This window comes from Coregonus clupeaformis, chromosome 7 (assembly GCF_020615455.1).
Source record: "Coregonus clupeaformis isolate EN_2021a chromosome 7, ASM2061545v1, whole genome shotgun sequence".
Taxonomy (NCBI): Eukaryota; Metazoa; Chordata; class Actinopteri; order Salmoniformes; family Salmonidae; genus Coregonus; species Coregonus clupeaformis.
Window position 1 is genome coordinate 21,011,893 of NC_059198.1, and position 12,593 is coordinate 21,024,485.

General features: G+C 43.8%; 1 protein-coding gene across 1 annotated transcript in view; it reads left to right on the forward strand.

Moving 5' to 3' along the window:
- LOC121569539 (vesicle-trafficking protein SEC22c) overlaps window positions 1-11,943 on the forward strand; it is a 38,863-nt gene extending 26,920 nt beyond the window's left edge. The window contains exon 5 of the mRNA XM_045221023.1: window positions 11,877-11,943. Coding sequence (XP_045076958.1) covers window positions 11,877-11,943 — 67 coding nt within the window. The remainder of the gene's footprint in view (window positions 1-11,876) is intronic.
- The last annotated feature ends 650 nt before the right edge of the window (window positions 11,944-12,593 follow it).

A 12,593-nucleotide genomic window follows, 5' to 3' on the forward strand; every position in this document is an offset into this window, starting at 1 on the left:
ACACACACACACACACACACACACACACACACACTCCTTCTATCTCAGCATCGTCACATTCATGTCTGTGGGTTTGTGTGTCTGTCAGAGCCTTGAGGGACACGTCGTCTGGCCCATGTGATTTATGAAATCTAATTAGCATAATACAAACATCTGTCAGTTTAAGCTAGAGATATCTGTTTGCATTGGATGCAACTCAAACCACCTCATCCGCCTATGTCACACTTCCACATCTGCGGTGAAAGGTGACAGAGCTAGAGCGGTGTTTGTCAGACCATGAGACATCCTGAAAATCGGTCTTCTCACAAAATCGTCTGTAGCGTCCGAACGGTTTGGGCTACACACTAATATGACCCATCTGTGGAAAGGTGAGACTCTCACGAACATGTCAGTCTAGGACGTCCACAGGCCTCACAAGACTCGTCTGAAGGTCCCCCGGTACCAGTTGAAATAATTTATGGAAATATATATGAAGATGAAGATGGCGCCGAAGGGGATGGCTTATTTTGTACATAATGTTGCTGCTACCGTCTCTTATGACCGAAAATAGCTTCTGGACATCAGAACAGCGATTACTCACCTTGAACTGGACGAATAATTTTTCTTTAATGAGTCAGACGAGAGGGATTTGCTCCAGACACCCGACAGGGCCCTCATCCCTATCATTCGCAGGAGAAAGAGACGGAGATATCGCGGAAAGAGATCAGGGTGCCTGATAAGGAGCTGGTGACGAGTGGCTAATCTGCCTTTGCCATCGGTACTATTGGCCAACGTACAATCGCTGGATAATAAAGTGGACGAACTAAAAGCACGTATATCCTACCAACGGGACATTAAAAACTGTAATATCTTATGTTTCACCGAGTCGTGGCTGAACGACGACATGAATAACATACAGCTGGCGGGTTATACACTGTATCGGCAGGATGGAACAGCAGCCTCTGGTAAGACAAGGGGTGGCGGTCTATGTATATTTGTAAACAACAGCTGGTGCACGATATCTAAGGACGTCTCAAGGTTTTGCTCGCCTGAGGTAGAGTATCTCATGATAAGCTGTAGACCACACTATCTACCAAGAGAATTTTCATCTTTATTCTTCGTAGCTGTCTATTTATCACCACAAACCGATGCTGGCAATAAGAACGCACTCAATGAGCTGTATTCGGCCATAAGCAAACAGGACAACGCTCATCCAGAGGCGGCGCTCCTAGTGGCCGGGGACTTTAATGCAGGGAAACTTAAATCCGTTTTACCAAATTTCTACCAGCATGTTAAATGTGCAACTAGAGGGGAAAAAAACTCTAGACCACCTTTACTCCACACACAGAGATGCATACAAAGCTCTCCCTCGCTTTCCATTTGGCAAATCTGACCATAATTATATCCTCCTGATTCCTGCTTACAAGCAAAAACTAAAGCAGGAAGCACCAGTGACTCGGTCAATAAAAAAGTGGTCAGATGAAGCAGGACTGTTTTGCTAGCACAGACTGGAATATGTTTCGGGATTCTTCCGATGGCATTGAGGAGTACACCACATCAGTCACTGGCTTCATCAATAAGTGCATAGATGACGTCGTCCCCACAGTGACTGTACGTACATACCCCAACCAGAAGCCATTGATTACAGGCAACATCCGCATTGAGCTAAAGGGTAGAGCTGCCGCTTTCAAGGAGCGGGACTTTAACCCGGACGCTTATAAGAAATCCCGCTATGCCCTCCGACGAACCATCAAACAGGCAAAGCGTCAATACAGGACTAAGACCGAATCATACTACACAGGCTCCGATGCTCGGATGTGGCAGGGCTTGCAAACTATTACATACTACAAAGGGAAGCACAGCCGCAAGCTGCCCAGTGACACGAGCCTACCAGACGAGCTAAATTACTTCTATGCTCGCTTCGAGGCAAGTAACACTGAAACATGCATGACAGCATCAGCTGTTCCGGACGACTGTGTGATCAGGCTCTCCGTAGCCGATGTGAGTAAGACTTTTAAACAGGTCAACATTCACAAGGCTGCAGGGCCAGATGGATTACCAGGACGTGTACTCCGAGCATGCGCTGACCAACTGGCAAGTGTCTTCACTGAAATGTTCAACCTCTCCCTGACTGAGTCTGTAATACCAACATGTTTCAAGCAGACCACCATAGTCCCTGTGCCCAAGAATACTAAGTTAACCTGCCTAAATGACTACCGACCCGTAGCACTCACGTCTGTAGCCATGAAGTGCTTTGAAAGGCTGGTGATGGCTCACATGAACACCATTATCCCAGAAACCGTAGACCCACTCCAATTTGCATACCGCCCCAACAGATCCACAGATGATGCAAACTCTATTGCACTCCACACTGCCCTTTCACACCTGGACAAAAGGAACACCTACAGTGGGGAGAACAAGTATTTGATACACTGCCGATTTTGCTTACAAAGCATGTAGAGGTCTGTAATTTTTATCATAGGTACACTTCAACTGTGAGAGACGGAATCTAAAACAAAAATCCAGAAAATCACATTGTATGATTTTTAAGTAATTAATTTGCATTTTATTGCATGACATACAGTGGGGAGAACAAGTATTTGATACACTGCTGATTTTGCTGGTTTTCCTACTTACAAAGCATGTAGAGGTCTGTCATTTTTATCATAGGTACACTTCAACTGTGAGAGACTGAATCTAAAACAAAAATCCAGAAAATCACATTGTATGATTTTTAAGTAATTCATTTGCATTTTATTGCATGACATAAGTATTTGATACATCAAGGATTTTGGCCCACTCCTCCATACAGACCTTCTCCAGATCCTTCAGGTTTCGGGGCTGTCGCTGGGCAATACAGACTTTCAGCTCCCTCCAAAGATTTTCTATTGGGTTCAGGTCTGGAGACTGGCTAGGCCACTCCAGGACCTTGAGATGCTTCTTACGGAGCCACTCCTTAGTTGCCCTGGCTTTGTGTTTCGGGTCGTTGTCATGCTGGAAGACCCAGCTGCGACCCATTTTCAATGCTCTTACTGAGGGAAGGAGGTTGTTGGCCAAGATCTCGCGATACATGGCCCCATCCATCCACCCCTCAATACGGTGCAGTCGTCCTGTCCCCTTTGCAGAAAAGCATCCCCAAAGAATGATGTTTCCACCTCCATGCTTCACGGTTGGGATGGTGTTCTTGGGGTTGTACTCATCCTTCTTCTTCCTCCAACACGGCGAGTGGAGTTTAGACCAAAAAGCTATATTTTTGTCTCATCAGACCACATGACCTTCTCCCATTCCTCCTCTGGATCATCCAGATGGTCATTGGCAAACTTCAGATGGGCCTGGACATGAGCTGGCTTGAGCAGGGGGACCTGCGCTGCAGGATTTTAATCCATGACGGCGTAGTGTGTTACTAATGGTTTTCTTTGAGACTGTGGTCCCAGCTCTCTTCAGGTCATTGACCAGGTCCTGCCGTGTAGTTCTGGGCTGATCCCTCACCTTCCTCATGATCATTGATGCCCCACGAGGTGAGATCTTGCATGGAGCCCCAGACCGAGGGTGATTGACCGTCATCTTGAACTTCTTCCATTTTCTAATAATTGTGCCAACAGTTGTTGCCTTCTCACCAAGCTGCTTGCCTATTGTCCTGTAGCCCATCCCAGCCTTGTGCAGGTCTACAGGTGTCTTTTATACAGGTAACGAGTTCAAACAGGTGCAGTTAATACAGGTATTGAGTGGAGAACAGGAGGGCTTCTTAAAGAAAAACTAGGTCAGGTCTGTGAGAGCCGGAATTCTTACTGGTTGGTAGGTGATCAAATACTTATGTCATGCAATAAAATGCAAATTAATTACTTAAAAATCATACAATGTGATTTTCTGGATTTTTGTTTTAGATTCCGTCTCTCACAGTTGAAGTGTACCTATGATAAAAATTACAGACCTCTACATGCTTTGTAAGTAGGAAAACCTGCAAAACTGGCAGTGTATCAAATACTTGTTCTCCCCACTGTATCTCTCAGATATAGGACAGACACTTCAGAACAAACTTCATTTTTATTTATTTTTGGGACTATCTGTTGTTCCATGTAGTGAATCTGTTATTCAATGCATATGGGCAAATAATAAAATAAATAAAAATAGCAGTAAGGCCAAAACATTTTTTTCATGAAGTATTTTTTAAATATATTTTTGGGGATACTTCAAGGGGTCTTAAAATTCCAAATAAAATGGCAACAATTCCATATAGCTTAGTGGTACCCCCAGCTTAGACAGGTCTTAGACTCTTATGGGTTATACACACATCAGCTCTCTCTCTCTCTGTCTCTCTCTCTGTTTGTTTCAAATCCACTACGGTTCTTTGTACTTCAAGTGTAGACTGCTAAGCCTGTAATATCAGGGTCCACACCCCCTGTCTTTAATGTTGCGCTTGACAACAAAAACTATTCTGGCTGAAAATGAAATGTTCTCTCATCTGCACACTTCTGAGACATCTCCATGGCGATGACACATTTAATCTGCACCTCATTGTTGGTGACATTATAGCATTCCATGATAGAATTCTAGAAGCCCTGCAGGAGTTATGGTGTGGTTGTGAGTGACATATAGTGACACGCAATGTATTATCCTTGATCTTGTTTAATGAGACACTTACAGTGCAGCAATCAATGTCACTCTCATTTTACAGTACAGGCCTAGGCTACTGCAGATCTGTTGAGTTACGCCCATACTCCTTGCCATTCACCTCGATCTGATAGGGCCACTCTGACAGCTGTAAAGATGTTGCTGTTGCCAAATGGCTTTACAAGCTGTCAATGCAATACACACCATAGCACTGTAATGTGCGCAGTGAAGTTGGTTTTTACTCTGCTACTGTATCTGATAGTGCTGTGCTCTGCTCTGCCAAAGGGTGCTAGACCGTATGGTTCCAGATTCCAGGGTGCTTTATCAACCTCTTTTGTCATATGCTGGAATGAGGCGTTTTATAGCACATTTTGTGGTAGTGGTTTTGTGTTGATGGCATGAAGAGACTTTAGTGGTTCAAGGTGCTTTGTGTTACCACCAGACTGCTTAGATTTCTGAACATATCGCACAGAATGTCCCCTGCCTTGCTCCATCTCGCCTTACAGGTGAAGATTTAAACTGAGGAATACTAAAAACCATAAAATGCTAGATGGAGTTATATTGCCCAAAGTGTGTGGTAAGTCGAGCCATTCTTTGATAACAGCTCATGGTATTATTATCTTGTTCTGGCCAGTGCTGCTGGCCTTGCCTTGCTTGGCAGGGTCTAGCTTTGCTGCAACAAGGTGTTGGCTCAACAAGTCAATCTGCTACATAGATCACAGCTGAGCCACTCGGCTGCACCTTCACATTGAGCCTTCACAGCTGGAGGATAAAGCAAGTGACACTTGGGGGGTTTGAAAGGGAAAGGGAGCAGACATCTACTGCCACTATGGTCAGATCCAATGAGGTTGTCTACCTGTCTCCTATCCTATTCTTTCTATCAGGGGCTTGTGTCAATCCAGCCAGCCTGGCTAAAAGGACCTGTTTCCACTACCTCCCAACATCACCATCCCTACTGACTAGTATCCCAGTGGATACTGGTTGGAATCTGGTTGGAGTGACATTATTTCAAACCAGTTTTGCCCTCAGGGAATGTGCTGACCCAGCATAACGTAAAATGCTGCTTTTTGTTTACCTCTCCCTAGTCACTGCAGCACACTGCTGCCCATTTATCCGTCTAGCCCAAATCACATTATACATCATCCCAGATGATGAAAGGCCTTATACCACATTCTATTCCAAACCCCTGGCTGTATCTTGGGGAAAATATATATTTTTTGTTCGGGTGTAATGAATAAGGACAGTATTATCGATAGCCCTTCATCTGCTGGTTTCCCTGAAGGAAAGAAAGTAGGTCAGGCTTCAGAAAATGATGCATTGATTCTAGTGACTATCCATTTACAGCCATTAGCCACAGGGGGCGGGGGTGGGGTTGTTACTCCAGGTTAGCTATTACACACATCACCTTGATGCCACTGACGGCCTATAAACCCGCTTACGTCATCACAAAACTAACATCCTTGTTGACTAAACAAATACGTCTTATTTTCTTTGTTTTCTTAGAGCTACATTGCATAATCTAGTACTGGTAGATTACTGCAAGCCATTACTGATTTCTCTCATTATTGTTATACAGTAATACTGTTAAATGATGTCTAATCCAGGGGTTCACTACATCACTATTGTATTTGTGAGATCAGAGTATGGGGAACCTTCAACCGTCATGTGTTTCCTGATTTGGTTTTAGGACGTGGTCTTTACTTCCATGTTCTACATCCGCTTGAACGACTGTAGTATAAGGGAGCGCAAAAGACCCTCAGAACCCCATACATTCACATACACACCGCCATACACCCACTCTCCTGAAGGATATCCTGTCATTGTGTGTTAGAGAAATGGCCTCATCAAAGAGGCAGCTGTGCCGGGCTTAGCAGTGTGAAAGGTAAAGAAAACACACACAGCAGTTCGATTCAGCGCCAGGCCTTCACCTACTTAGGCTCAATTCTGAATGCATTATGTCAGGATTACAGTGTCTAAAACCCTCAACCTCCTCTGCCAACGACGTATGTTGTGGGTGCCGTGTTGTGAGTATCTGTTAATTGCACTCATAAAAAGTATATGAATTTCTTCCTGTACGATTGATAGATCTCTAATTTTCACCCTTGTGTTGTGGCGGTGGTAGGGTTAAGCGTATCGCTGCATTATCCTGATTAATATGTTTAATGGTAACTTATTCCTCTAACTCTCTTTAGCTGTGTGCTTGGCTTAGAAGGCAATGATGCAAAGCAACAATATTTTCTGGGTGATACGGACTAAGCTTTAAATGGGTTCCCCCATCCTGGAAATCGAAGGTTATATCAATGTTGCAAGATAGCAAGTTGCTATGGGGTTTTGAGGATGGTCTGGTCTGTGTGTTTTTAACCTGATACTTTAGGAATAATAGTGCATTCTGTGTGTGCATGTGGTGTGTGGATCGGTGTGCACTTTAATGTGCCAATGTGTGTGAGTATGCAGTGTACATGAAGCTGTGTGTGTGAGTATTAAAGAGATCCTCGCCATCCTAAAAACGCTTGCGCTGCAGAATCTCTCATCAGTCCGTTTCAATACATTCCCAGCCCCTCAGCCCAGCCAGACACACCTATATAAAACACTGTCCTCTCCCTTTCATCATCCCAAGGTTGATTTTGCAGTCAGAGGACAGGAGCGCGTCAGAGGAATTACTCCATTCTAGACCTGGAGCAGCGCTCAGGATTCAGATGGACGCCCAGGGATAATGGAACTAACTTGTGTGGATTTGAAACAAAGGGAGACAGAGAGAGACAAAATATTACAAGTGAAAGAGCACACCACACATAAAAGGGAAGGAATGAGACTTCTTGAAAAAGTGCCTACACTTCATTAGCTACTCCGAATGGCTTTGTGTTTGTGAACACATACATACAGTTGAAGTTGGAAGTTTACATACACTTAGGTTGGAGTCATTAAAACTCGTTTTTTAACCACTACACACATTTCTTGTTAACAAACTATAGTTTTGGCAAGTCGGTTAGGACATCTACTTTGTGCATGACACAAGTAATTTTTCCAACAATTGTTTACAGACAGATTATTTCACTTATAATTCACTGTATCACAATTCCAGTGGTTCAGAAGTTTACATACACTAAGTTGACTGTGCCTTTAAACAGCTTGGAATATTCCAGAAAATGATGTCATGGCTTTAGAAGCTTCTGATAGGCTAATTGACATCATTTGATTCAATTGGAGGTGTACCTGTGGATGCATTTCAAGGCCTACCTTCAAACTCAGTGTCTCTTTGCTTGACATCATGGGAAAATCAAAAGTAATCAGCCAAGACCTCTTGGAAAAAAATGGTAGACCTCCACAAGTCTGGTTCATCCTTGGGAGCAATTTTCAAACGCCTGAAGGTACCACGTTCATCTGTACAAACAATAGTACGCAATTATAAACACCATGGGACCACGCAGCCGTCATACCGCTCAGGAAGGAGACGCGATCTGTCTCCTAGAGATGAATGTACTTTGGTGCTAAAAGTGCAAATCAATCCCAGAACAAAAGCAAAGGACCTTGTGAAGATGCTGGAGGAAACGGGTACAAAAGTTTCTATATCTACAGTAAAACAAGTCCTATATCGACATAACCTGAAAGGCCGCTCAGCAAGGAAGAAGCCACTGCTCCAAAACATCCATAAAAAAGGCAGACTACGGTTTGCAACTGCACATGGGGACAAAGATCGTACTTTTTGGAGAAATGTCCTCTGGTCTGATGAAACAAAAATAGAACTGTTTGGCCATAATGACCATCGTAATGTTTGGAGGAAAAAGGGGGACGCTTGCAAGCCGAAGAACACCATCCCAACCGTGAAGCACGGGGGTGGCAGCATCATGCTGTGGGGGTGCTTTGCTACAGGAGGGCCTGGTGCACTTCACAAAATAGATGGCATCATGAGGAAGGAAAATTATGTGGATATATTGAAGCAACATCTCAAGACATCAGTCAGGAAGTTAAAGCTTGGTCGCAAATGGGTCTTCCAAATGGACAATGACCCCAAGCATGCTTCCAAAGTTGTGGCAAAATGGCTTAAGGACAACAAAGTCAAGGTATTGGAGTGGCCATCACAAAGCCCTGATCTCAATCCTATGGAAAATTTGTGGGCAGAACTGAAAAAGCGTGTGCGAGCAAGGAGGCCTAAAAACCTGACTCAGTTACACCAGCTCTGTCAGGAGGAATGGGCCAACATTCACCCAACTTATTGTGGGAAGCTTGTGGAAGGCTACCCGAAACGTTTGACCCAAGTTAAAGAATTTAAAGGCAATGCTACCAAATACTAATTGAGTGTATGTAAACTTCTGACCCACTGGGAATGTGATGAAAGAAATAAAAGCTGAAATAAATCATTCTCTCTACTATTATTCTGACATTTCACATTCTTAAAATAAAGTGGTGATCCTAACTGACCTAAGACAGCGAATTTTTACTAGGATTAAATGTCAGGAATTGTGAAAAACAGAGTTTAAATGTATTTGGCTAAGGTGTATGTAAACTTCCGATTTCAACTGTATTCGCATGAATAAATGTAAGTCCTCATCCTAGTAATGGAAAATATCGTTTTTATCAGAGCCATATAGAAAGTTGGGCCAATGTGGTTTCTTCATTATGATGCAGTTACATTACACTTCAGCATTCTATGGCAGTGATGTTAGCGCCACATTAACATTACATGGGGAATATTTAAACAATGCTATGTCACTGAATGTCTAGAAATAGAACAATATAAAACATTCTAAAAGTTGGCCTAACTCTATATGGCTCTGGTTCTCATCTGGTGTGTTTACTCTTGCTAAACAAACCTGTCACAGACATTCATACACATTCATATACAGTGTAGACTGTATCCCCCTCCATTTTATAGCAGTCTGGTACCACTGTTGCTATGCAACCATCCACTGTTGCTAACTGATGCATTAATTAGAGTTTGAATTTGAATACAATTGTTATCGTCTCCTGGAATTGCCTTGGCTGGCGTATTTGTATTCCGCCGAAAGGTTTGCCACGGTTGCTTTCCATGGTAAGCATGTTATGAACACACCCTGCCCCCCTTCTGCCCATCTACATCTACTGGCATCCACTGCTTTGTAGAAATGCACCAGCTCATGCACTCAGACATGCACTGCTTTCACATTGCAAGGAAAAGCGAGGACAATACAATATCTTGACAAAGATGACAAACAGGTGCGCAGAGGCTTTTTTTCGGTTGTCATGAAATGTCTCCACAGTTGGAACTGTATTCACGGCGGGGCATCGTCCCAACAGGAACCTTCCCGTGGTGAAAACAGCAGCGCAGAACAAACCCATCAAAACCTATTAAACCAAGACATTCTCGGTTTCCACCCCCTGCCATTTTGTTTGGCACAGAGGCATGCTCTCCTGTCATTGTAACTTATCACTCTGAGACCTCAAGGTCGGGGAGCAAAAAGCAGCACCCCTCAGCCTGCTACAGTAGTCAGCTGCTACCCTGTCAGGGTGCATGTGGGGGCACAATGCTGTCACTGAGAGAACGACGGTGTCAGAAAGCCGCATGCTGACATGACATGTGTCCCTGTGAGTAAATCATGGGTTTGACATGTTACGTGAAACGCTTCGGCAGGAAGGTAATGTCATTACAATTGTCAGATGTTGTTATCTACCAGAGTATGACTTAATCACAACAGCAGGAGGATTACGAGAGTCCTTCCTGTTGGAGCCTCATGAGCTGGAATGTCCGATATTGCTGACAGTCTATTCTTTTCTGTAGTCTAGACAATTCTCGCCTATACCCTTCCAGTGATTCCTTTTGCTTTGGGGAAGGATGTGATACTGAGGCAGGAAGATGAACTGCCTATACTAAGTCCTTGGTCTTTGTACTGACATCATTACCTGACTAGAGGGCATTCAGACTAGGGGTGTGAACGTTAAAACGAAGTTGGGATTGTTAATGTTAAGAAAAATCCCTAACCGAAAAACTATGTTTTTAGTTTTTCCCCAACTACAGAATTAAAATCACAGTGCAAAACATGTTTTCTGTGTCATAGCCTAAGTAGATGATAGGCTATAAAGGCCTTGGGAAAGTTGTGTAATTTAAAGGTAGACTCACTCAGCGATATGAAGTCGATGCAGAAAGTAAACAGCATAGTGGGTCAATTTCCGCAAACAACTAAAAGCGTTGAAGCGCGAGGTCAACTTCTCAACGGTTATGGTGCCATGGCTACCACGCTGTGAACAGTGTGAAGTGAACCCGTGCAAATGCTCAGATGCTGTGTGTGACTGTGTGAGAGCGAAGTGTTGCATCTCGCTCATCTCAATATCCTAGCCTATTCATTGATGATCGGCCCTGCTTTACTGAAGTTGCGAGACATTGCAAGCCAAGAAATTGTGAGATACATCATCCCATTGCGACATACAGCTTTTGATTGCCGATAGAGAGGCCTAGTACACGGTTCTGACTGTCTGCCTGGTGGCCGACCTGCATATACTGTGCCCCTCCCCCCTCTCTCCGTCACTCGCTAGCTCGCTATTAAAGATGCAAGTGTTTGATTAGTTGCCACACTTCCAAGAACAGAGTCTCCTCCATTCCTATTGGAATCAAATCTTGACACATAGAAATGGGAGTCGACAACGGGAGTAGACGTGCAAGGAGTCGAGGAATCAATTATTTTGGAGTTGAGACTCCACCACTACGTCATCATCGTTAACAGTTGGAAAAATGGCGGAGAAAGGCAAGCAACAGCAGCGAAGTCCTGTATGGCAATACTTTGAGAAGTTAAATGAGAAGGAAATGCAGGTGGAATTAAGGTACAGTAATGGTAGTACAGGTGCAATGCTTAACTATCTGAAGGGGATGCACTGTGAAACCCAAACCGTTGCTGGCAGGAGGCGCAGCTGCATTGTGAATTTGCATGGAATTTTATGAACATTTCGTATCGTTTTAACGGAAAACCGATAAAATTAAGAAAAAATGTCCATTTGTCACATCCCTATTTCAGACTACACATGGCTACTTACCAGAAAATCAACATGAGAATGCAGAAACTGCTGTTAGCAGCCTTACTTCCCTCTAAAATGACATTCTCTTATCAGCTTTACTGTAGCTCACTGGATCAGGGCCTCCACCAAATCCCTGCACACCGTGATCCTCCCCAGAGCTCATTCAATAACCAAACACGACCAGTACTGTAAATTCTACCGCTCTTCGTTTCCCCTCCCATTTCCCTGGACTCTGCACCCACAACTGATTTATTGTTTGAGGTTCCCGCTTAATAACAGTAGAGGGCCATGTGTTGTTCCAGTGTGATCCTCAAGCCTGTGGGCTCTCATTCACCCAACCACCTAGTGGCTTCAAAGGTGGAAGTGTGAAACCCCAAATGATGACACGATGAGGAAAAGGCAGAAGCTCAATCTGTTCAGGCTCTTCTCTCCCTTCATCTCCTCTAAACAAAATAGAGCATTAAAATCCAGTGTTGTACAGTAATGTGTTTCGCTTCTGCTATTGTTAGTACAATGGAAAATGTCTGCATTCTTCAGAGCCGTCATCAAAAAGACTGTAAATGTCCAAAAAGATACAGTAGAGCGTCCTCTAAATAGATGAAGCAAGTTATATTTAGACACTTCCTTACTGCTATTGTTGCCTTCCCTTTGTGCCAGCATCACTTTGGTTAATTGTCAACCTTGTTTTTATGAAGATTCTCAGCAATGCAGATCAAACTGAAACTTTGCAGCCCATGTTATACAGCAGCTGTAGCTGGGCAGGACGCAGGAATGCAATTATGTGAAATGCACAAAAATCTAAAGGGTAGAGAAGTGAGATGTGGAACTCTTTGAAACCTAACAGAACAAACACACTCAGTTCTTTTTGAAGAAGTGGACCCTTTGATCGCATGTTCTCCATTAAGCCTGCACAACCCAGTGTGCTCTAGTCTAGTTGGGGAGCCCTGTACTGTAGAATAGGTGATGTGTTACAGGAGGGGGTCGCAGTTCCGGAGCGACCCACTAGGTGTCATCCTCCG